The sequence below is a fragment of the Rissa tridactyla genome, chromosome 6 (assembly GCF_028500815.1).
Source record: "Rissa tridactyla isolate bRisTri1 chromosome 6, bRisTri1.patW.cur.20221130, whole genome shotgun sequence".
Taxonomy (NCBI): Eukaryota; Metazoa; Chordata; class Aves; order Charadriiformes; family Laridae; genus Rissa; species Rissa tridactyla.
The window spans coordinates 32643841-32668043 of NC_071471.1; the positions used below are offsets into that span (position 1 = coordinate 32643841).

Consider the following 24203-nt stretch of genomic DNA (forward strand, 5'->3'; position numbering starts at 1 on the left):
AGCCCGGCGGCCGTGCGTCTCTGCAGCATTGCCCTCCTGCTGGGCACTGCCCTCCTCCTGCCAGCACCCGGGGGCACCCAGGTGAGCCCCCAGCCTCCGCCTCATCCCCCTGCCAGCGGCTGGCACAGGGAGACCCACGCGTGATCTCTGCCACCCCCCTGGCACCTGCCTCCTCTCCCCTCACAGGCTCCCAGCGGCACTGGGCGGAAGGACCTGGCTGCAGAGCAGGATTTGGCCAAGGAAATGTAAGAGGCGGACGTGCTCCCCGCGCTGTCGGGTGCCCCCACCACTGACAAAGCAACACCGCAAAATGCAAAGCATTTCGGGAGGGGGGAGGGGGTAGGGAATAAATTTCCCTTGTTGCTTTGCACCCCCCACAAAAACTAAGGGGCTCCCAGCTGTCTTCCCCCTAAAACCACCCAAACCCTCCGAGCATTCCTGGCTAGTTTCCCTTTGCCGCCGGCGGCACCAATGTTCCAAACCCATCCAGCCCGCTTGCAGGTTAAGCGGCTCAATTAGTCTGTTTGCTTGATGAGATCCTAATTGCAGCCTCCCTGGGAGGTTCAGGGTGTCCTGCCAGCATCCCTGCACCCTGACGGGGATTCCCCTGGGGTGGGGGGATATTAAGCAACCCCCATCATTCCTCGTGATTTCGCTATTCCAGCCTCCTGGGCATACGAGCCGTGGAGCTGCCGGAGGAGCATGAGATCACCGACGAGGTAGAACTAAGTCTAAAGGTCTCCAGCAGCGCCTGGGCTCAAAGGGGCCCCCTCCAAGTCCAGGCGGGACCAGAGGAGGACCATGACCACCTCCACCACCCCCCCCAGGACAACGCCGGGGAGGCCAATGCCCACAGGCCACCCCCCCGGATGCTGTCCTTGGAGGTGCAGAGCGTCCCAGAGGAGGACCGCGACCATCTCCACCACGGCTGAGTCAGAGACGTGCCCAGGCTGTGAAGTGAGGGGTGGGAGCCACCTCTGGGGCTTCCTGACGGAAATCGTCCCCTCCCTACCCACCCTCGAGCCTCCCCAATAAATCCATTTTCCCATCCATGTTCCGGTGGAGCTCATTGCTGCCAGAAACCTCTCATGAAGCGCAGGGCTCCCAGATCAGGGGTATCCTCCTCCTTGGACTGGCCCCGAGAAGGGCGAGGATGATGCCTCGGTGGGCGGAGTGGGGGGGGGATGGACACAACTCAGCCCATCCCCCGGCCTCAGTGCCACCCAGGCAGGGCCGAGGCTGGGGGAACTCAGCACGCCGGTGTTGCGCCCAAGGAGGTCCCCTCCCCAGGGGATGCAGGTACCTTATTGCTCCACGAGGCTGCTCTCGCCCAGCTCAGCATCAGAGAGCTGATGGAGTTGGGGCGGGGGGGGAAGGTGTGTCAGTGAATCCCAACATTTCCCAGCTCCGGGGTGGGGGGACGGGACACCCCACAGCAAGGAAGCCCCATCTCCCAGGAGCGCCAGGAAAACCTTTTAATAGCAAGAGCAAACGTGGTCCCCCATTGCTCGTCATCTCACCCCAGGCCACTCAGGCTGGTGGCCGGATGCCAGACCCCTCTGGTGGGGTAAGGCAGGGAGCCGGTGGGGCAGCGGGGACCTGCCCCCCCCAGGGCTTAGCTGTCGGTGAAGTTGGCCTTGCGCTTCTCCACAAACGCCGTCATCCCCTCCTTGCGGTCACCCTGCGGGGAGCAGAGAGGGTGAGGTTGAGGCAGGGGCTGGGGGGTTGCGGAAGCCCTGCTATACCCGCCCTTGCTGTGATGGGACCGACTTCCCCTTACTCACAGTGGCAAAGGTGGCATAAAAAAGCCGCTTCTCCGTCCTGGTCCCCTCTGCCAGCGTTGTCTCAAAGGCTAAAAGCAAAGGAGAAGTTGGGGAGGCCTGCCGCCCGGCCCCCCAGAGAGGGGCTCCCGGTTGCCGCCCCAGCCCCTACCTGCGTTGACCGACTCCTTCGCCATGGCAGTCACCAGCTTGGAGTTGCTGGCGATCTTCTCAGCACAGGCGATGGCAGCATCCAGCAGCTTCTCCACGGGGAAGACCTTGCTCACCAGCCCTAGGATGGTGGGTGGGAGGCGGTGGGGTGGGGTGGGGGCTACCCGCCGGATCCCCACCATGCCGGGGATGGCCCATGCCCCCTACCTGCCTCCTTCGCCTCCGCTGCTGATATCCGGTCCCCGGTGAGGACCATCTCCATGGCCAGCGACTTCCCCACCGCCCTGGTCAACCTCTGTGTCCCTCCAGCACCTGGAGGTGTTTGGGGAAGGGGGAAAGGTCCAGAGAGGGACAACTTGGGTGTCCCTGCTGTCCCCGCTCCGGCTGGGGGTGGGTGGGTGCCCCCCGTCCCGCTCACCTGGGATGGTCCCCAGCAGGATTTCGGGTTGCCCGAACTGCGCTTTCTCACCGGCGTAGATGATGTCGCACATCATGGCCAGCTCGCACCCGCCGCCCAGCTGGGATCAGGGAGGAAGAGGGGGTGTCAGGGGGGTGCCAAGGATCAAGTGGGGACGGGGGCGGGGAGAGGACACACTCACAGCGTAGCCGTTGACGGCGGCGATGATGGGTTTGCGGACGGTGGAGACCTTGTCCCAGCCGGCAAGAAAGCCACTGCTGTAGCACTCCTGGAAGGTTTTATTCTGCATCTCCTTGATGTCAGCGCCAGCTACGAAGGGAAACTGGGTGGGGACACTGACACACACACATCCCCCCCAAAAAAAAAATTTGGGGTGGGGAGAGGCACCCTGCCCCTACCTGCGAAGGCTTTTTGGCTGCCGGTGATGACGATGGCCCCCACCTGTGGGTCATTCTCCAGAGCCTCCAGCGCCCGCCGCAGCTCCTGCATGAGCCCCTCGCAGAGAGCATTAAGCGCCTGCGGCCGGTTCAGCTGGATCAGGCCCACGCTCTGCCGTGCCCCCGTCCTCTGCACCGCCAGGTACTGGTACGGGGACCCTGCCCCGACACCGCCACCATTAAGCAACCGGTTGCCGGCAACTGGGTGACTCCCCCCCCGTTCACCACCCACCCTCCGGTCAGGCCCGGTTGCTGCCGCGGCGCCGTGCTATTTTTAAGCCGACCTTCAGGGCGGCGGGCGCATGACAGCGGTCACCGGCAGCCGTCGCCCCCGGGGTCTCAGGACCGGGAGATGGCGGAGAGTCGCCGGTGCCATCCTGACCCGGTCAGGGGCGGCCCAGTGACCACCGCCCTGTGCCAGACCGGCGCACGGTGCTGGGGCCGTACGTGGTCCTGAGCCCCGGTACTGAGCCCCTGGTGCCCGGACCTGGGCCTGCGCTGGGACCCTCTGCTGGCGACCCCCGATGCATGGCGGCGGCCCGGGGCGCGCGGCGCCTGCCCCTCCCCCCCGTCCCCCCCCCGCGTGCCCGCCCCGGTTCCGCGCTCACCGGCACTGCAGGCTCGCGCCCCCGGGAGGGGGGGCGGTGGCAGCGGGAAGAGCGCGCGGCGGCGCGCAGCGGCGGCTGGGCGGAGGAGCGCGCGCAGCGAGGCGGCCATGGCGGAGCGCGGCGGGGAACGAGGCTCCGCGCACACACACACACCCGCCCCGCCCCGCCCTTGCGTCCATTGGCCGAGGCGGCCCCGCCCCGCAACGCGGCGTCCCCATTGGCCGAGGCGGGGCGCGGCGGCGGGGGAAAGGAGCCGCCGGGTCCTGCGCTCTCCCCACGCGGGGCGAGACGCGAGTGGGGCCGGGATCGGGGACGGGGGAGTTTAGAGGCGCCGTAGGGCGGGAGTGTCTACGTGCCCTTCCCCCGCGTGGGCGCCCTGACCCGCTTTCCCCCGCCCCGCGCGTGGGGTGAGGCGGAGTGGGGTGTGTGTGGGGGGCGGTGGGCAGCGGGAGCGCGGCGGCGGGAGCGCGGCCGGGGAGGAGCGGGAGCGGAGCGAGCCAGCGGCAGCCCCGGGCCCGGTGAGCCCCGCGCGGTGCCGCGGGTTGGCGCGTGTGCGTGGTGGTGGTGGCTGGGGGGGAGCGGGGCCTACACCGGAGCTCACGCGTGGGGCCCGCGTGTGCGTGGGGCCGGCGGAGGGAGGCGGGCGTGCGGGGCCGCGCCGCGCCCGCGGGTGTCCCGGCCCCGCGTGCTGAGCGCCGGGGCTCTCTCCTCCCGCCCGCAGGTGCGGCCGAGCGGCGGGGATGCGGCGAAGCGCGGCGGCGTGCTGGGCGCTGCTGCTGCTGGCCGCCGCCTTCTGCGACTCGGTGGCCGGCAAGGGGGGCCGCGGCGGCGCCCGCGGGGCCGCCCGCGGCGGGGTCGCCCGCGGAGCCGCCCGCGGGCGGGTGAAGGCAGCGGTGCCCCGTTACGGCTCGTCCGGGGCGGCCCTGCGGGTGGCAGGGGCGGCGGCGGCGGGAGCGGCGGCCGGCGTGGCGGCGGGGGCTGCCCTGCGGCGGGCCCGGTTGGCCGGGGAGCTGGAAGCAGGCGACGGCGGCGACTATCGTGACGGCAACTGGACGGCCAGCGCCTGGACCTCCGCTGCGATGGCCTGGGTCCCACCGAGCTGGGCCATACCCTGGCTCTGTCCCCTGGCTGCCATCCTCCGCCGCTGATGGTGGTGGTGGGACCTGACCGCACCCGGTGCAGATACAGATAGGACCCACCGGTCACCTCCCCCACCCTGGGCTAGCAGCGGCTCCCAGGGCTGTGCCCACCCCGTGCCCAGCTCACCCCATAACCCGCCGCCACCGGGGCAGGACCCCACGGGAAGCCCTTCCACCACCCTCCCCTCACACCCCGTGCCAAACCCCCCCCAACTCAGGCACCCCCGTCTCAGCCGCTCCTTGGTACGGAGGGTCTCGTAGCGTTCGGAGGATGAGGAGATGGCAATAAAGGTGGATGGAAAGCTGGTGTGGCTGGATGTAGGGCTCAGGATGAGGACACCAGGATGGCCAGTGCCCCAGCACCCTGCGCATGGGGGTTTTATTTGGGGATGGTGGTCCCAGAGAGCATTCTCTCCATCTTCCCCCCACGTTGCCCTGCATGGTGATACCACATGACAGACACAGATCGCTCCCTGTTGGGGCGTCCCCAGCCTGCGCAGCTGCAGGTGGGTGCGCCTCTTCCCCATGGGACGGGTCTCAGTCCAGTGTCACCCTGCCCAGGCATCCTGCGCGGAAATCCCGCAGGAACTCATAGGCTGCAGCTGAGTAGTCGAGCGTTGTCACATTGACATTCCCTGGTGGTGGGGTGCAGAAGGAGGTGTCAGCGGAGTCAGGAGCCACACCAGGATCCCCAAAAGCTGCCCCAGGCTCCCCCCGCAATAGGTACTCACCCGTGCCCGTCAGCACCTTCACCTTCTGTGTTCTGCCCCGGGCAAGGGCCACGCGCCTCAGCACTGGTTCGATGGCATCACAGGCCTCGGCCAACCCGTACCGCTGCACGTACCTGCCAAAGGAGGTGGTTTACACACTGCTGGCATGTCTTTCCCCCTCCCAGTTCCCTAGGGATGGTTTCTCCGCCACCCGCTTGGGACCACAGGCCATGGATGCAGCCCAGGGCCCTCTCCAGTTCCCCCACTGGCTCACCCAAACTGCTGCTGCTTGTTCAGGGTGTACAGGAGGTAGTCAGCCATGATGTCCTCCCCTACCAGGTGGTCACGGATGGCTCCTGAAAAAGAGGATCCAAGCCCCAGCTCCCCTCCAGCCCTGCTCCGAGCCCCAGCCACCCTTCCCCGCTGTCCATGTGCCATCCGTGGGCACCTGCGAGCAGCAGACTCCCACCCCAGCCTCAGGTAGCTGGCCCAGCCGGGGCTGGAAGCCATGTCTGGGGAGTGTCACCCCACCCAGCCACAGCCTCCCCCTCACCACAGAGCGCCAGCTTCACGCCCGTCTCCACGTCCTCCAGCTTGGGGGGCAGCACACCAGGAGTGTCCACCAGGTACATCAGGGGCTTCTCACAGACCTGGGATGGGGAGGGAGGGAGGCAGGGCTGTTAGGATGCACAGCTTGGTAATTGGCTCAGCAGACTCTGACACAACTAATGAGCCAGGCATTGAGCTCTTTCACTAAGGCCTCGCTGAAAAGGAGACCTGAGCAACCCTTTGAGATGAGCTCTGTGCGCCTCAAGGTTTTCCTGAGCTCCTGCCAGAGGATGCAGGGAGGCAGAGGTCAGCACCCACCCAGCCGGCTTGTGCCGCAGGGATGTTACCTGTATTCTGGTCAGCACCGCCTTGGTGACACCCGGCTCGCCACCAACCGCGGTGGCTTTCCCTTTTGGGGAAAGGAGAGACACAGTCAAGAGAAGCAAGCGATGCTCTTCCCCCCTGCCTGCTCCAGCGCTGCATCAGCAGCTCCTCGCTGAACCCAGGCACCACGGAGAAATACCCTTTTTCAGGTGCAGCCTCCGCAGGGAGTTGATGAGCGAGGACTTGCCCACGTTGGGCACTCCGATCACCAGGATGCTGTACTCGGTGCTCTGGAAGCAAGGAGGATGTGGGCAGGGAGCAGCCGGTTATCGGCCACCCACCCCAGGAGCGACAGGCAGATGCAACAGCCCGGCCTTTGCCGGTGTTTCTGGCACACGTGCGAGCAGCCTTGTCCCTCCAGCTGGAGAGGGAGGTGACCTGCAGATGTCTGCAGTCTCACTACCACATCTCACCTCAGCCCTGTGGTAGCGTGGGCTGTCGTCCACCAGCTTGGCAACCAAGGGAACAATCTGCAGAGAAACATGGGAGAAAGACCGTAACTGCTGCTTGCACCTGGGCTGGCAGCAGCCACTCACTCAGAGGATGCTGTACCAGGAGGATGAGCAAAACGGGGGCCAAGCAGAGCATGGGGCACCTTGGGCAAGCTGGAAATGAAGACTGCTCTGGACCAGCCAGCATCACTTCCCCACAGCAGGGCACTGAGGCCTCTCCATGGGGCTGGAGATCAGCTGGCAGCATCAAGGAGCAGGGCTGGGCACAGGGCTGCTGGCCCATTACCTTCTTGACATTGTCATCGCGCTGGCAGTCAGTGAAGACAACGTGTGAGCATCCCTGCTGCTTCAGGTACTCCAAGACTGTCTGAAGGGGACAGGCAGAGGCACAGCTGGCACCTGTGACCTGCGGACCCACAGCCAGCCAGCCCTGCCCTGGCACTCACCGGCTTCCGCTGGGGATCAGCCAGGTCCCTCTTGTTCAGCACCAGGACATGCGGGCGGATGCCCAGCACCTCTCGCAGCATGGGGTTACGGCCCGACAGTGGGATGTGAGCGCTGCTAAGGAGAATGATTGTGCACCGGCGTGGGAGCAGGTATCGGGGGGGAGGACGGTGGGAGTTTATGGGGCTGGTGCAGAGCTGGAGAGGGGTACGGGACCGGGAGAAGGGTCGGCCTGGAGGGAAACGAAGCAACTGGGGAGGGGGGAACCGGTGTAGGTGGCAGGGTGTCGGCTCCTGCTACCCCAGGGAGGAATGAAGAGCCGTGCCAGAGGATATGCGAGCGTCGTGCACCTCGATGAGGCAGTCGGCGCGCCGCAGGGAGGCCCGCATCTGCCGCAAGCCTGCAACACAGCGCCGGGTGAGCGGTGGCGGGGTAGGGGGGTAGTCAGCCCGCTCCGCTTCCACCCTTCACCTTTCGCCATGTGCCCCGGGAACCAGGAGGCGACATCGCGGCCGCCGAAATCGAAGCGCTGCCGGAATGCGCCGGGCACCGACCCGGGCCCAACCGCCGCCGCCGCCGCCCGCAGCGCTCCGACCCACCCTCTCATGGCGGCGGCGGCGCCCCTTCACGCATCACATCCGCCGCGCCGCGCGGGGAGGCGGGGCATGACGCAGCGCGCGCTCGGGCTCCCGGTGGGTGTGGCCAAGCCGGGCGGACGCGGCGCCTCCCTCAGCTGCCGTCGCTTCCGCAGTGCCATGGCGGAGTCGCGGCCTGTGGGGTCTGCGGCACCTACCGGGGTACCGACGGTGGGTCCGGGTGGTCCAGGGGGTGCCGGGCCCGGCGGGGGGCCCGCAGCGCCCCCCGCCGGGCCCAGCACCCCTCGTGCCTCGGGGCCTGGTCCCCAAGCCGCCCCCCAGCCGCCCCCAGCCCCTCAGCCCACCCCGCAGCCAGGCCCGATACAGGCCCCGCTGGACGACACTCGCTTCCTGATCGCCAGCACCAACTGGTACTAACGGCGCTGCACCCTTTTTCTCGCTGGACCCCAGCCGAGGAGCCGCATCCTTTTCCCCCGGAGAGAGAGAGAGAAGCCTCTGCGTCTCTCCTTTATTTCTCAATAAAGGAGACTGACCACCAGTGACCTGCAAAGCACGGGTTTTATTTTCCCTCCTCAGAGCCGAGGAGCGGGGCTGGGTGCCTGGAAGAACTGGTTGAGCCGCTCAGCCTCCCGCCAGCCCGACAGCAGGGCACCGTGGGTGGTGGAGTAGAAGGTGCGGTGGGTGGCCTCGCCAGCAAAGAGGAGCTGCAGAGGCTGCGGGCAAGACAGGAGGTGAGCGCTGGGGACATAATGCCTTCCCCACCCCAGCAGAGACACTGGGTCATGCTAAACCAGCCTCATCTCCCTGCTCTTTGTCACTGCGCGGATGCATGACCCACCCTACAGCCCTGCAGAGACTGAGGAGCAGGCACCTTCCCTTCCTTAGAGACCCACCCCATGACATGAGGGTGTTGGAAAGTGGTTGGAAGGAGTTACGAGTCCCCAGATTTTATGAAAATCGGGCTCCCTCCACCCCCATGGAGTTCAGTGGGAAGAGCCAAGGGGGGGTTGGTTGGTGATCTGAGCGTCGGTGACCCCTGAATGGAGCAGGAGTGGGGAATGTCACCTTCCTGTGCTCCTCAGGGCCCGAGGTGCCCTGTCTGTCTGTCCCCATGCCCCAGGGGTGGTCCCACTCCCCCTACAGTCCCATAAAGCAATTACCCTGGGGTCCTCGGGGTCCTCGGGCAGGGGCTGAGCCAGTGCGTCGATGTCGTCCCCCGAGCTGCCGACGGCCACGTAGCTGTAGGAGCCCCGGGTGTAGGGAGCGCTGTGCCACCGGGACCTGAGCACACTCCTGGGAGCAGGCAGGTGCGGGTTCCCTGCAGGTGTGGATTTTTGGTGGGGTCCAGAAATCCAGGGGCACACTTCCTGAGGGGGGGTTGTTGGGGTGACAAGGGTGGAGGAGGTGGTGGTACCTGTCAGCATGCGGAGGAGGCGTGTCATGGTGCCAAGAACCTCTTCGTCGCTCAGTGTCTCCATGTACTCCGACTCCTTCCCTGCGATGAAACCGCAGAGGACGTGCCCATGCCTGGGGAGGAAAGATGGGGCCAAGAGCTGACTGCCACTCTCCCACTGCTCACTGGGCACTGTGCCCTCCCTGCCTCATGGGCTATAAGCGACCCAGAGAAGGACTTAAATCTCCAGATATGACCAAGATACTCCTTCATGTTGCCCAGAAGATGTCCAACCCCCACCCTGCCATGATGCCCCTTTGCTGACGCTCATGGCCACCTACTGCTCCGGTGGTTGGAGGACCACAAAGCCAATGAGCTTCTTGAACCAGTTGGCCTCCAGGTCAGTTCTGGGCTCCTCCAGGGGTGACTCGTCCTCCCACACCACTTCGAGGAGCTGCTGCTGGGGATCCCAGAAAGGCTTCTCGAACTCCAGGAAGATCTTGTTGTTGGTGCCAAAACCCAGGCGGCGAATGGCCTCCACTTTCCGCTGGGGCAAGGGAGGCTGGAAGAAGTCCTGGTGGTGTTCCTTGAGGAAACCTGCAAGCAGAACGTTGGGCAGCTCTGTTCAGTGGGCTCCTAAATGGGGTCTGAGATACTTTCCCCAGGGGGGAGGGGAGGCTGGGAAGGGGTTTGGGCAAGTCCCTGCCCTCCATCTGTCCATCTCCAACTGGTTGGAGGGGACAGGCAGGTGTTGGGGTCCTCACCCAGCGGGACAGTGACAATGACGTGGTCGGCAAGGAAGGCGTCTCCATCCTCACACTCCACCCGGACAGGGAAATTCCTGGCCTCATCCCCCTCCTCGCGGAAGGACCCTTTCCACTGGATGGTCCTCACCGCCTTGTTGAGCAGGACAGTGCCCTCCGGCAGAGCCGAGAGCATGCAATCGGGCAAGCTGCTGTAGCCACTGCAGGAGGAGGCGCCGCTGGGGAGGGCGTGCCCCCCAAAACCCTCTTCTTTGCCCCCCCTCCAGAGCCCCACGCTTACCCTGGGAAGGTACAGTCCAGACCGGGCAGGGAGACATACTCTCCGAAGGGCTCCAGGGCCACCAGGTCCATGCTGTGGGTCCCGCTGATGCAACACTCCAGCTTGAGGCAGGCAGCGAGGACGGCCAGCTGGAGCCGCCGGGCGTCCTCCCGGCCCTCCCCCAAAGCAGGGACCCTCTGTGCAATCTCCCCCCGCAGGTACTGTCCCACACTGGGGGCTGGCAGCTCCTTGGTCCCCTGAAAAGTCCGGGCGGACTCCAGCAGGGTATCGAAGAGGTGGCGGGCTTCGCTCACTGCCGTGGGGCTCAGTGCCTTCCCCGAGCTGCCGTAGGTGACAGAGGGCAGAAAGGGGTGGCCCCCCACCTCCACCTGCTGGTTCTCCTCCCGCGCAGCCTCTGGGCCCAGCAGGCTGTAGCCGGTGGCCAGCTGGAAGACGGGGTTGCCTGGTGAAGGGCCATGGATCCAGTGGGCCCCCATCTCCGCCAGCCCTGATGCTGCGGGGAGGGGAGGAAGTGGGGTCACCCCAAGGCGTGGCAGGACCCCCAACCCCATGTGTCCCCCCCAAAACCAGTGTGACCCCCCCACTCCGCCCTGGTGTCCCCCACCTGTGGCCTGCTCCAGTTAGGTCCCACTGCACCCACGGGACCGAAGACCCCCAGTCCCCTGTCCATCCCACTCCGGACTGGCCCCACGGCCCGGGGTGGGGGGGCGGTTTAGGTGCCGCTCCCCCATCCTGCCCCGGTGCAGCCACACCTCAGCGGACACGTTCCCCGGTGTAGCCCGCCCCCCATCCCGGGCCTGCCTCGTACCGAAGGGGCGGGTGCAGACGCGGCCCCCGACGCGGCCCGCCGCCTCCAGCAGGAGGAGGGAGCCGTGCCCGCACAGCCGCCGGGCCGCCCCCAGCCCCGCCAGCCCCGCGCCCACCGCCACCACCCGCCGCCCGCTGCCGCCGCCCTCCATGGCGCCCGGTACGGCCCGGCACGGGCCCGCCCCCTCCGCCAGACCCCGCCCCTTCCACAGGCCTCGCGCCTTCCACAGGCCTCGGCCCCTCTCCAGGCCTCCCCCCTTCCACAGGCCTCGCCCCGCCCTCTCCATTCCCCGCCCCCCTGAGCCTGGCGGAGAAGCCACCGCGGGTGCTCGAACGGCCTTTCATGGTGGGTCGGTGCCTTCAGTGAACAGGACCGAACACCGCGTCGTAGGTGGAGGGGCGGGAAAAGGCGACCTTTCCCGGAGTGGGGGGGACACCCCCGGGGCCGCCTCACCACCCTCCTTCTCGTCCTCATCCCGCACCGGCAGCTGCCCGGCGCCGGTGCTGGGCAGCCCGGCAAGGTGGAGGAGCCCCTGAATGCCTCCATCCAGTCCATCAGCCAAGCCGGCCTGGCCCCCAATCCTGTTTGCCAGCGATTTCCCAGCTGTTGTGGCCATCACTAAAGGTCTCTGACCCTGAGGCTGCCTGGTGGTTCTTTGCTGGCGATCGATGGTTGCTGCCCCGATGCTGCGTGGGGGATATCCCTGCCTCCCGCTCACCCCGGCGGCGGTGGGGTGCAGGTACCAGGGTGCTTCCAGCGGGGCAGCACCCACCATGCCACCCTGAACACCCGGCTGACTGCGGCTGGGGTCACCCCACCAGCGTTGATCTCTGCTGCCCTCCCATACTGGGCAGCCCCCTTGAAAATATTTACATGCAAGAAAGAGGCGGGGGTGTCAGAGCTGCAGCACAGGGTCCTGGAATCCCCTTTGAGCATTTATTTTGGAGGGATTTTCTCCACCTCTGGGAGGGACTCCATGGGGGAAGTGGTACGTACTACCATGGGATACTGGGCTGGAGGCAGCTTCATGGGGAGACAGCGGCCCTGTGACCTGGCCCCAGGGTATCTGGGGCCATCGTCTCCCAGGGATGGAGGATGGGGATTCCCGGAGTGTCAGCACTGAGCCATGCAGCCCTCCCTGGGGACCTTCTGGGACCAAATGGTGCAGGCAAGTCCCCGGCTTGGCCCAGCTGAGTCCTGAACCCCCACCAGATGAAGACCCTCCACCTTCCTGGGGACCTGTCTGGGGAAAGAAGTTTTCCCCACATCCAACCTGACGCCCCTTGGGCTGTGATCTGAGGCCGGGGCCCCTCATTGCATCACCTGAGAAGGGTTTGACCCTCCATCCCTGCCTGTGTGGCAATCAGGGGCTGCTCTCAGACGCCCCCCCCCCCCCGCCACCTCCCCACAGCCAGACCCGACAAGCCCAGCTCCCTCCCATCTCCTCCTGGGTTGAGTGCTCTAATCCCCAATCCACTGGGCAGCCAACTGGGGGGTCACAGCAGGGTCCCCGCATCCCCCTTGCACAGCCCAGGACACAGGTCCACTATTACCCAGGGATCCTTCCAAGCAGGGCTGCCCGGCCGGTGGCTCCTGTCAGCCCTGATGCCTTGGTTGACCCTAGCATGGTGCCACCAGTCCTTAGGGAGCTCCCAAGCAAGGAAGACGAGAGATCCCGACAACCAAGGGATGTATGGGAAGCACTGTCACCACAACTGTGTCAGGCCAGCAGGAAGGCGGGGACAGCAGGGGATGTCCCACTGCCTTCCTGGCCTGTCCTGGCTGAGGTGGAAGGGCCAGGCCACCAGCATCTCCCTGGGGAGCTGCTGCTCTACAGCGACCCCTCTATCAGCTCTAAGATGCTGCTGTAGAGGCGCCTGGGAGCATCCAAGCCCCAGATGAAGTCCCAGTGGTTCCAGTCAGGGATGTGGTCATAGGTGACGAGGTGGGTGATGCGGGGCAGCAGCTGGCGTACATCCCTCCAGTCAGCCGCCCAGTCTTCCCCCCCCGACCACACTGCAGTGGGTACAAGCATCTCCTCCACCTGGTAGGAGGGAGGTGTCTCCTGGAGGGACAGAGGAGACTCTGAGAAACCATTGCCTTGGCCAATCCCTGCAAGCCAGCCCATCCCTCCACTACCCAGGACAGTCCCCTGACATCTCCAGCCACCAGCACTGCTACTGCAGCCTCCTACCTGGTGGTACACGACTGGGTTTTTGCTGCCATAGTCGAAGGCTTTGAATTCTCCTGATTTCATCACCTAGGAGGAGAGGATAGATCTGCAGTGGGAGGCCGGCAAGCACTGCTGTGTCAGTCTGGCATCTCCCGTCCTCCTCGAGGGACCGCATCATGAGAGGGTGTTCAACACAGGACGTTGCAAGAGGAGGTGGCATCCCTGCAAACCCAGGCTTTCCACCTTTTTTAACAGGGTGATGCTTTGACCTCCAGCTCCACGCCTGTCCCCAGCTATGGGCTGACAAACCAAGGTGTTGCGTGTGACTCCTTGTCTGCCCCAGTGCGATGCTCGTGCCTCTGAATACCTGCTCATCACCTGTAGCACTGTGTGTGCAGGATGCCACATTGGTGAGCTTTCCTTCAACAACTGGATCATCCTTACCTTCTTGTGACACTGGGGACTCAGAGCACAGAGACATCGGTGAGCCAGGTTATTATAAGAGTTGCTTCTGTGCTAGGAGCAAAAGCTCAGATGCCTGCACAATAGCTGCATTGATTAAAAAGACCTTTTTTGCCTTCCCCATTGCCTATAATTTGTCTCTGCAAGGCGGCACCAGAGTGGGGGTCTCCAGCCTGACCTCGTGTCCAGCAGAGCCAGTCCCGCAGCTGCAGCGGGTTGCTCAGACTGTCAGAGTCCGGCCCTGGTATCTCTGGCACCCCTTTGGGCAGGGGGAGATGCTGTTGGATCCCCCTTTGCCTCCTCGTCTCTGGCTGAGCAGGCCCAGCTCCCTCAGCCTCTCCTTGTATGCCCTGGCTTCCACCCACCATCACCGCGATGTCCCCGGGCTCACTCTGCCTTGGGGATCCTTGGGGGCCCCAAACTGGTCCCGGCATCCAGCTGTGGCCTCCCCATCCCTTCCCTTGCTCCTGCTTGGCACAGCCCAGGGCACACACCCTGGCGTCTTCTGGTTCCTAAAGGCACTGGGGCAGCTCATCCAGCATCCAGTGCCTCTACTGTATGCCTAATTTGTTGCCTTTACTTTCTCACAAGCTGCCAATGTCCAAGATCCCTGATCTCTCACTCCTGCCCTGGACACACCAGGCTCTCAGTGAAGGTACCATCCCATGGGTGAAACCATTTGCGCTTCAGGGAACCTACCTGGGCCCAGTGTATCATGTTTTTGACAGATGTCCCATCTGGATAGTGGGATGTGTATACATCCAGCCGTGTCTGCAAGGAAACATATTCAAGCTATCATTGCTTCCCAATGGACAGGAGTGAGGATGGTAGTTGCCAGATGACGAGTTTCCCAAAACAGCCACCGCTGAGTCACACTGCCTAGAGTTGGGTCGGGTTCAGGGAATATAATCTTCATTAAAAATCAATTGTTCTGAGACAGCTCCAGGGGGAGAACGGATGATGAAGGATGAGACACCCCTGGCTCCTGTGGATACCTCATCTGGGCCCAGGGACTGTGCTCAAGACCTTAGTGACTACCCTGTGTCGTCCAGATGCTGCTTTAGCAGACTTGACGTAGGATGGGCAGGAGCAGGGGCTGCACCCCAGGGCTGCTGGTGGGAGGTACCATGGTGACAGGCAGCCCTAACTCAGATATGCTGTCAAGTACCACCTGGCTCCAGATCCCTTGCCCCCACACTGCACCCCACGCCCCCCCTGGTGCTGCACCCACCATGTTAAGGTTCTTCTCATTGTAGCCACCCAGCAGAAAGAGGAGGTTGGCACAGGGTTTGTGCAGCAGCGGGTGCCTGCACAGCTCGGGGAGAAACCTCCACAGCTTCCTCATCCGCAGCGAGGCATCTGTTCTGCCAAGCAGAAGCTGCAGAAGCAAAGGGCAAGGGTGATTTCCTGCATTTCCCTGGCATCCCCTTGGAGCCCCTCCCCGAATCCGCCTCCAGCCGGTGTCCCCATGAGCTGTCCCACTAGCTGGGTGGTGAGGGGATGTGTGGCACAGGGTCCCCACAGAAGCCAAACCTTCTCCTCCTTCGTTCCTGCCTCACTGAGATGTGTACAACTCGTGGCAGGAGGTGGTACTGACCAAATACACAACAGGGAAATCAATATTTGGGATTCTTCTCTTTCCCCCCACTTCCCTCAAGCGTTGGATTCATTTTTCACTGTCATTAAACTCAACGCAGCAAAGCTGCTCATTTCCAGGCTGTCTGTCTGGTGCCCTCATAGAAAGACCAGTTCCAACACCTGAGGATCCTCCAGATAGAAGGGGAGCACGCGCTCAACAAAGGGATGGTGCAGGAGTGCCCCTGCACCCGAATCGTGTCTGTGCTTACAAATTAGTGGGAAGTAACTTTTCCGATGCATCAGATAGCCCCAGGGACTGCATCTGGGCACGATCCCTTTCCTAGCACCGATGTGTTCAGGGGAGGAGCATGAAGTAGACCCCTACCTGAACCACATTGAATTGTCTGTCCAGAAGGAAGGACATTTTCATGATGGGACTTTTGGCGTACTTGATTGTCAGTACTGGAGCCAGGGCAAAGAACATTTTGATTTTCTGAGCCAGTTCTGGCATGGTTGAAAACGCAATGAATGCTGAGAAAACAGAAAAAAAACCCCTGAGACTTTGTTGATCTTTCTTCAGGTGCTTACTCCGAGCGTTCACTTGGACCCACTGCCCAGATCTGTTTAGCTGGCATTATCTCCAATTAGAAATCTGGGACCTCTTGCCACCATTCTGCTTAATGTTAGTGCTAGAGGTGTCCAAAAGGAGACAATGCCTTTATTCCTATGGCCAGAAGTGGCTGATGAAGCACTTCAATGAGTACCACTGATGGGAAGTCCTGCCCCATTCACCAGGTGATGGGAATAGTGCTGTCATCTTCCATCAACCACTGTAAAGAATATCATTGTCACAGAGGTTATCTCATACCCCTGGTGGCCCAGCTGGTCAAAAGAAGCACCATGCATTATATCAGAAAGCAGAAGCTGTGACCTCCATGCAAAATGCCTTTTGTTTTGATGTGCAACACTGCAATTCAGTTTTCTAGGTTGAATTACAGCTGCTCCAGTTGCAGTGAGGAGCTTACTGAGGTCGCCAGGAGCATTCTTACCCTAGGAGCATGCTGGTCCTCCCAGATGCCTTGTATGGAAAGCATGGCTGCTGTGGGACTTCTCACTGTGAGAGACCTTCTACCTAATGTGCCTGCTTGGCAGCCCACAAAGATGGAACCCCTCCGCTTTCTGCCTACAAACACCAAAATTAATGTTTTCAAGGTGGTCCAGGCAATGTGATGTGCAACCCCTTCTGACGCACCCATTGTGCAGCCCTGTGAGTAGCCAACATAATAGATCTGCTTCTGCCCAGTCTTCTGCAGAACAAAGTCGATCATGGCTGGGAGGTCGTACATTGCCATTTCGTGAAAGCTGCAACACAGGAGTAGCGCAGTGGTTATAAGGTAACACCAGGAGAACAGACTTACTTGCGAATTTTGGTTGCCTTGCGTTGCTCATATATTGAAGGGCTTAACATCTGGGGATGATTTTCCAGGAGAAAATTACTATGAGCTAAGTGAAACTGCACAGGGTCTGAAGGCATCCCTCCTTCCATGGCCTCATCCTTCCCTGAAAGGGCTTAGTCCTCCTATAAGCATGGTTAGGGTTAAGAAACTGTGAAGAGCCTGGCCAGCTATGCATTCGGGTGCAATACCCAGCAGCTCTGCAGATCCAGAGCTGACTCTTATCAGGATTACAGCACCAGCTCTGCTCCTAGAGGTGCTCTTTCCTTGAAGGAAACAGAGCACCAGTTCCTGCCCGTGTGCCTTTTAGTGTGATATGGTGAAATGCAGGCCTACTTTATTAGCTATTTTTACTGGAAGCACGTTTATGAGCTTGGGAAATCCAGGAGTGCTCTCTGAAGATCAACTCAGAGCGGCAGCAGCTTAAAATGCTGTTCTTGGGGAGAAGGTTTCTGTGGACAATGTCTAGAAGTGGAGGTTGCAATGATGCTTTTAGACACCTTGCTGGGGGAGCTTGGCCGGGGAGGCCCCCATGGAGGCCACAAGATAGGGCTGATGTCTCTGCAGGATGGGTGTCTCCCCACAGGCAGCAGTGCCCTGCGCTCTTGGCAGGGCCAGGCTACTGCAGGGAGGTGTTCACACCACGTCAGCAGGCACGTCTGCACAGGTTCTTCCTTCCTCCCCGGGCACATCACCGGGAGGTCTGGGGGAGGCCATACCCGGGGATTAGGTGCTCTGACTTGCCTTCTTGGAGGCACCCATCTCTGTCTAGAGAAGTTTGCCACACTTTTGTAATCCACTGCAGCCCACCTGAAATCCCAGAATTCAACCTGTTCAGCTGAAAGGTGCTGGTGTCTCCGGGACCAACTTGTCCCCCGGCTGTTTCCCAGCCAGACGTCATAGCCGGAGTCTGCCAGTATGAAGCCAAGGCTGTTGTTAGCCAGATTTTGCACCCAGTGGCTGCCTTCTCCGAATAACCCATGCTGGAGAAACACAACTGGCTTGGGCCCTGAATGTGAAGGAAACAGCATGTTTCATTGAACCAGAATTTGTATACTTACTCACCCCAAATTCAGGCCAATAAAGCGTCTTTCTTGCACTGCTAGAGGACATACACTGTGTGTTGTAATGACGTCTTCTGGTGAAGGAATCCTTGCCATAGTCATCTCATGGTGGATGCCCTCCTTGTCTCAGGCTGGAGGGCTGCAGATGTCCCGCCTAAGCCTTTCAGACCCCGGGTGCTCATACCCACAAGCTCAGCACTGTGACCACTGGCAACAACCCTGCAAAACCTCAGGTGTACAGGCTCATCCCTCAGATCGTTCAAGCCCCAAAGCCACAAATTTATGGGGGAAAAAATTAAATGAGGAGCTCTCTTAAGGTATGCCTGCTCCCTCTGAACCTTAAAGTCCAGGCTCTGCTTGATATGAAAGGCGGTTGCTGTGCTGCACGCACGCTTTCCTATGCTGGTTGCTAAAGCCTTGACTGTAAATTGGAGAAGTACTGTGGTTTTGTTATTTTTGATTTAACAATAAATACTCGCCTGGCCTGGTAAGGTTTATCTCTTTACCTGCTTGCTATGTTAAGGTGGGTTTTTTTGGGGTTTTTTTTGTTTGTTTGTTTGGTTTTTTCCCAGCTTCCCTGCAAAATAGAGCCATACCTCTGTTCCAAGGATTTCCTTTCCCATGAGGAATTCTGTTCAGGCTGACGTAGTAGCCATCGCGAGTCAGGACTTCATACTCCTCACTGGGGTACCCTCTGTGGCAGATCATTTGGCTCTGGGAAAAGAAAAACCCAGGCAGAAAGCTTTCTGTAGCCGAGGGGCTCATTTGACTCGAAGAACACATCCCTCATCCACTGGGATGCCTTTGCAAAACTGAAACGCCGCGGCAGCTGGGACATTGCTTTGCCTGGGGTGCCTCTGGATCAGATGAGGACTTTTTTGAGAGAGGATCGTCAGTCCGAGTCCCATGCCCGCTCCAGTGAGATGCCCCAGGGAAGAGGAGATGCTCAGACGGCGAGGAAGAGGGGAGCCGGCGGCAGCAGGGCTCTTCACCAGCATATGCCTTTGAAATGCTTCGAAAAACAAAGACTGAAATGAAAGGGATTTGCTGACAGCTGACACTGGTGGCAGGACATGTCATGTCATGCTCTGAGCTAGTGAGCAGGGCAGATAGACAGCGAGGCATATCAAACCAGCTGAGCTGGACTGACTGGAAGGGCAATAGGACGAGCCCCATAGGATTTGTTGCAGTGCTCCCGAGGCTCTGCCTGAGCTTTATTTATGCCAAAAACTCCACAGACTGGGAAGTTTCAGTGTGGTGAAATCCAGCTGCGATCCTGCCTACACATCGCTATATGGTTGCTTTGCCACAGATATGATGGAAGAGATTCATGTCAGCAATTTTATTGCCCACGTCTTGGGTCCATCTAAACCCACTTTCAGAGACTTTCAGGACTGGCCTGGACACGGCCCCAAGCAACTTCCTGCAGCTGAAAGAGAGGAGCCACACACAACTTTCTGCCCTTCAGGAAGACGTCTGATCAAATCCAGGCTGTGATTACTCCCTTCTCTCACTGACCTGCTGATAATTGCACTTAATACTGCTGGGAGGAAGAGGAATCCTTCAGGAAGCAGGGCTTGTTAATGATGATATGGAGGTGACGCCATATCACACTGCTCAACAAAACCAGCACACGTGGTGACCTGCGCTGTTGCCACATACATACCCTCCACACCACTCTCACCCATCTAAATGTCCGCAAGCTTTCAGACAGAGTGGAAATTCAAACTTATGACTTACAACATTCATGAAAGTCTCAGGATTTGTAACCTTTTTCGGCTGGATGGCATCTGCTGAGTTCACAGGTGCTTGTATCAAAACCAGGATTGCAATAAACAGCCACATCTTGTGTCTGTGTAAAATATTATTATTATTATTATTATTACTACTACTACTACTATTATCATCGTCATCGTCATCATCGTCATCATCGTTATGAATATCTGTTTATACTTGGTTATAGTGGGTTAAGTTCTTTATGTATCTGAAGACCATATATCATGGTCTGGGCTGGGGAAGCAAAGGAGATTCCCAGTTCCAGCTTCCATTGGAGTCCGTGCATGGCTCTTCATACTCCTCCATGCAGACTGGACCTGGTGTTAGTCAAGACCCATTTTTGTATTTTTAATGGTAAAAAGAAGAAAACCAGCTCTCTAATGCAAGAACTAAAGTGACAGAAAGCCATCAGGCCAATTGTCACATGGAGGAAATTAATCTGAAGTAAGAGTTTACACTACACGAGAAACACATTTAGGTTGGCTGGGCTATGACTACGTCTACACTTTTGCTGTTTCTTTATTGCTTAGCTTTTGCACCAAGAAAACCAATATTAACAGAAGGATTCTATGAACTGAAACTGGTAGACCCTCATACGAAGACTATTTATTAAATCAGTGCAGCCTGAAAAAAACGGAAACATTTTTGATCGCCTTAGAGACTCCTGTCTAGAGCAGAGATCTATTCTTAATATACACAGTTAATATGATTTCTAATGTTTTGCCAGGCTCTTAAAAGTTAGAGCTTAACTTCAACCCAGTAGCATGAGTTGCAAGTCTTCACGCCAGCTGTCTGGTTACTCTCCACCTCCCTTCTTCCTCCTCCCGATGGGTCTCCCACACCATGAGACATATTTGCCCGCTGAAATATTCCCAGTAACCCTCTCTATGGTATTACCAAGAGGCAAGTTAGTGAGAAGAAAAAAGCAATCAATGCATTTTCACCCTGGGGATAGCTCCAATGCAAATCTGAATTATGTGGAGGAAAATACATTACCAGGCGGAGCCCACTGTCGTATCTGATCAGGCTGGTGGTGTGAATGGTGGTGGCTCTGTCATCGCCAGTGTTAAAAAGAGCACGTTGTGTCAGAGCCCTGCTACGTTGGCACCACGCTGGACCACATCACGTGTCCTCCAATTAAGCGATGTGCGTGCTGGTCATATCTTCGATAACTTCCTCTGCTTGCCATGTGGTCATAACTTTCGTGCTTGCAAAGGATTGTGTTTCCAAAAGCAGATGGAGAGGTGCGGTGAGGAATTTCAGCTATGGAGTTACGCCTTAAGCTCATGGTAGCCGCAGTAAAAAAAACTTGAAAGGTTTTCTTTTTAAAGGGTCATTTCCTAACTCCCAGAGACCCTTGGGAATGCCTCGTAGATGAGCTCCTGGGGCAACGAAAGGACTTGGGCTCCATCAGCTTCACAAGGCCTCAGGAGCATGCCGACCTCTCCATAGACACTCCAAGGACAGGTCAGGCTTCACTGGCTGCCTGGGTGGGAGACACTTGGTAATTACAGCACTCTTCAGAAGTGACAGTGGCCAAGGCAACCTCCACATAGCCCTTACACCCAAGTGACATTGTATTTGGAACTGGCAATTTTCAAAACCTCTGCATCGTTTTCTGGAAAAGCAACCACGCTTAGTGTCTTGCTGATGGATGGCAGAGCAGAGGAGAATTTGTGCAATGCCTCTGTTTGGCTGAAGCGACAAGTGTTACACAGAGTGAAGGTGTTTGTTCTCCACCTCCAGCCCTGTGACCTTACAACCTACGCCTTTCTGTAAATGCTTGGTAGCCACCTAAAAGACTGAGCCTTCGGTTGGCTACCAGGTGCTCTGCTTGAGTATATGTTTCCTGGTCATGGATTTGGGTGACTTCAAATGTTCATACCCGCCATAGTCTATGAGCGGTATGCAAGTTGTGAAACACAGCCCAAAACACGCATGTGTTACTCCATCCCGCAGATTGTAATTTTCTATGAGAGCCACAACCACTGACACAAAGGGACTGCTTGTGTGGGCGCTATCTTCCTGACAGCGTGTGTGGCCAGAGCCCTCACTGTTTCATTACCTTACTTTAGAGAATCGTGGAATCACAGAATCATAGAATCATAGAATTGTTAGAGTTGGAAAGGATCTTAAAGATCACCTCGTTCCACCCCTCCCTGCCCTGGGCAGGGACACCTCCCACCAGACCAGGTTGCTCCAAGCCCTGTCCAACCTGGCCTTGAACACCTCCAGGGATGGGACATTCACAGCTTTCCTGGGCAACCTGGGCCAGGGGCTCACCGCCCTCACAGGAAGGAATTTCTTCCTAATGTCTAATCTAAATCTGCCCTCTTCCAGTTTAAAACCGTTACCCCTCGTCCTATCACTACGCTTCCTGATCAAGAGTCCCTCTCATCTTTCCTGCAGCCCCCTTAAGTACTGGAAGGCCGCTATAATGTCTCCCTGGAGTTTTCTCTTCTCCAGGCTGAATAACGCAAACTCTCTCAGCCTGTCCTCATAGCATAGGTGCTCCAGCCCCCTGATGATCTTCATGGCCTCTTCTGGACACGTTCCAACAGGTCCATGTCCTTCTTATGTTCGGGGCCCCAGACCTGGAGGCAGTACTTCAGGTGGGGTCTCTCAGAGCGGAGCAGAGAGGCAGAATCACCTCCCTTTGTTGGCCATACTGCTTTTGATGCAGTCCAGAATGCGGCTGGCTTTCTTGGCTGTGAGCACACATTGCCAGTACATGTTGAGCTTCTCATCCACCAGCACACCCAAGTCCTTCTCCTCAGGGCTGCTCTCAAGCCATTCTCCACCCAACCTGTATTTGTGCTTGGAATTGCCCTGACCCAGGTGCAGGACCTTACATTTGGCCTGATTGAACTTCATGAGGTTCGCACGGGCCCACCTCTCAAGCCTGATCAGGTCCCTCTGGATGGCATCCCTTCCCTCCAGTGTGTTGACCACACCACACAGCTTAGTGTCATTGTCAAACTTGCTGAGGGTCCACTCAATCCCACTGTCCATGTTGCCGACAAAGATGATAATAAGCACTGATCCTAATACCAACCCCTGAGGAATGCCGGTTGTCACTGGACTCCACTTGGGCATCGAGCCATTGATCACAACTCCTTGAGTGAGTCCACCCACCCAGTTCCTTATCCACCGAGCGGTCCATCCACCAAATCCATGTCTCTCCAATTTAGAGGCAAGGGTGTCAAATGCTTGCACAAGTCCAGGTAGATGACACGTGTTGCTCTTCTCTTATCCACCGATGCTGTAAGCTCATTGTAGAAGGCCACCAAATTTTTCAGGCACAATTTGCCTTTAGTGAAATCATGTTGGCTGTCACCAATCACCTCCTTATTTTCCATGTGCCTTAGCAGAGTTTCCAGGAGGATCTGCTCCATGATCTTGCCAGGCACAGAGGTGAGACTGACCGGCCTTTAGTTCCGCGGTTCTTCCTTTTTTCCCTTTTTAAAAATGGTGGTTATGTTTCCCCCTTTCATGTCAGTGGGAACTTTATTGGACTGCCACAAATTTTCAAATATGATGCATAGTGGCTTGGCAACTTCATCCACCAGTTCCCTCAGGACTCGCGGATGCTCCTCATCAGGTCCCATGGATTTGTGCACCTTCAGGTTCCTTAGATGGTCTCGAACCTGATCTTCTCCTATAGTGGGCAGTTCTTCATTCTCCCAGTCCCTGCCTTTGCTTTCTGTGACTTCAGCAGTGTGGCTAGAGCATTTGCTGGTGAAGACTGAGGCAAAAAAGTCATTGAATACCTCAGCCTTGTCCATACCCAGGGTAACCAGGTTTCCCATTTCCTTCTGGAGAGGGCCCACATCTTCCCTAGTCTTCCTTTTATCACTGACATACCTACAGAAGCTTTTCTTGGTGCCCTTGATGTCCCTAGCCAGATTTAATTTTATCTAGGCTTTAGCTTGCCTAACCTGATCTCTGGCTGCTCGGACAATATCTCTGTATTCCTCCCAGGCTACCTGTCCTTCCTTCCACCCTCTGTAGGTTTCCTTTTTCCATTGGAGTTTCTCCAGGAGCGCCTTGCTCATCCGTGCAGGCCTCCTGGTGTTTTTGCCTGACTTCCTCTCAGTAGGGATGCATTGCTCCTGAGCTTGGAGGCCTTGAATATTAACCAGCTTTCTTGGGCCCCTCTTCCCTCCAGTGCTTTATCTCACAGTACTCTATCAAGCGGATCCCTCAAGAGGCCCAAGTCTGCCCTCCTGAAGTCCAGGGTAGTGAGCTTGCTGTGCGCCCCCCTCGCTGCCTTCAGGATCTCGAACTCCACCATCTTGTGGTCACTGCAGGCAAGGCTGCCTTTGAGCTTCACATTCCCCACCAGCCCCTCCTTGCTGCTGAGAATAAGGTCCACAATAGCACCTCTCCTCACTGGCTCCTCTTTCACTCGGAGAAGGAAGTTATCATCAGCACTTTCCAGGAACCTCCTGGATTGCTTATGCCCTGCCGTGTTGTCCTTACCCAACTTGTATTTTTCCACTCTATCATCAGGCTGCCTTCAACAGCATCGAGACAGACCTCACCTTTTACTTGTATGGTCAGCTACTTCATCCACTGTCAAGTCTGCTGCCTTCTGCCTCCACGGAGTACTAGTTATCTAGCAGAAGTACTAAGTACTAGGTACTAATAGAGGTTGGAAAGGGAGCAGAGACTTCTCCAGTATCCTCAGGCTATGGGACGAGGCTATCGGAGCAGTGTATCAGCGCTGAGGCTGGTGTGCAATTTAGCACCAGTACCTATCATAACTGTGACAGGAAGGAGA

General features: G+C 58.8%; 5 protein-coding genes across 11 annotated transcripts; 1 reads left to right on the top strand and 4 right to left on the bottom strand.

The window, feature by feature from the left end:
* Positions 1-1451: 1451 nt before the first annotated feature.
* ECHS1 (enoyl-CoA hydratase, short chain 1) lies at positions 1452-3553 on the bottom strand. Its single transcript, XM_054205158.1, has 8 exons — positions 3395-3553; positions 2748-2945; positions 2531-2658; positions 2350-2449; positions 2139-2243; positions 1933-2052; positions 1785-1852; positions 1452-1681 (listed from the first exon to the last, which is right to left on the bottom strand). The coding sequence occupies exons 1-8, from the start codon at positions 3501-3503 to the stop codon at positions 1616-1618; spliced, it is 894 nt and encodes a 297-aa protein (XP_054061133.1). The 5' UTR covers positions 3504-3553; the 3' UTR covers positions 1452-1615.
* Positions 3554-3557: 4 nt separating this feature from the next.
* SPRN (shadow of prion protein) lies at positions 3558-4770 on the top strand. 3 transcript variants are annotated; one of them, XM_054205161.1, is made up of 2 exons: positions 3558-3801; positions 4116-4770. In XM_054205161.1, exon 2 carries the CDS (start codon positions 4135-4137, stop codon positions 4540-4542), a length of 408 nt encoding a protein of 135 aa, XP_054061136.1. In that variant the 5' UTR covers positions 3558-3801; positions 4116-4134; the 3' UTR covers positions 4543-4770. The 3 variants fall into 3 exon arrangements, with proteins under 3 accessions (XP_054061136.1, XP_054061138.1, XP_054061137.1); XM_054205163.1 differs by having other exon boundaries at positions 3711-3816; XM_054205162.1 differs by having other exon boundaries at positions 3728-3912.
* Positions 4771-4842: 72 nt separating this feature from the next.
* On the bottom strand, positions 4843-7712 carry MTG1 (mitochondrial ribosome associated GTPase 1). Of its 3 annotated transcripts, XM_054205154.1 has the most exons (11): positions 7544-7711; positions 7406-7472; positions 7075-7177; positions 6915-6995; positions 6590-6646; positions 6316-6406; positions 6140-6201; positions 5797-5893; positions 5518-5599; positions 5265-5377; positions 4843-5168 (listed from the first exon to the last, which is right to left on the bottom strand). In XM_054205154.1, the coding sequence occupies exons 1-11, from the start codon at positions 7677-7679 to the stop codon at positions 5071-5073; spliced, it is 987 nt and encodes a 328-aa protein (XP_054061129.1). In that variant the 5' UTR covers positions 7680-7711; the 3' UTR covers positions 4843-5070. The 3 variants fall into 3 exon arrangements, with proteins under 3 accessions (XP_054061129.1, XP_054061130.1, XP_054061131.1); XM_054205155.1 differs by lacking the exon at positions 6915-6995 and having other exon boundaries at positions 7544-7712; XM_054205156.1 differs by lacking the exons at positions 6140-6201; positions 6316-6406 and having other exon boundaries at positions 7544-7712.
* Positions 7713-8207: 495 nt separating this feature from the next.
* PAOX (polyamine oxidase) lies at positions 8208-11064 on the bottom strand. 2 transcript variants are annotated; one of them, XM_054205150.1, is made up of 7 exons: positions 10914-11064; positions 10106-10598; positions 9826-10025; positions 9403-9658; positions 9083-9195; positions 8829-8986; positions 8208-8381 (listed from the first exon to the last, which is right to left on the bottom strand). In XM_054205150.1, exons 1-7 carry the CDS (start codon positions 11062-11064, stop codon positions 8241-8243), a joined length of 1512 nt encoding a protein of 503 aa, XP_054061125.1. In that variant the 3' UTR covers positions 8208-8240. The 2 variants fall into 2 exon arrangements, with proteins under 2 accessions (XP_054061125.1, XP_054061124.1); XM_054205149.1 differs by having other exon boundaries at positions 9826-10043.
* A 1680-nt stretch (positions 11065-12744) lies between these two features.
* LOC128910991 (lipase member M-like) lies at positions 12745-19489 on the bottom strand. 2 transcript variants are annotated; one of them, XM_054205153.1, is made up of 9 exons: positions 19385-19489; positions 18241-18358; positions 17391-17589; positions 16379-16488; positions 15521-15657; positions 14780-14884; positions 14248-14319; positions 13108-13173; positions 12745-12978 (listed from the first exon to the last, which is right to left on the bottom strand). In XM_054205153.1, the coding sequence occupies exons 1-9, from the start codon at positions 19487-19489 to the stop codon at positions 12745-12747; spliced, it is 1146 nt and encodes a 381-aa protein (XP_054061128.1). The 2 variants fall into 2 exon arrangements, with proteins under 2 accessions (XP_054061128.1, XP_054061127.1); XM_054205152.1 differs by having other exon boundaries at positions 14780-14926.
* Between the last annotated feature and the right edge of the window lie 4714 nt (positions 19490-24203).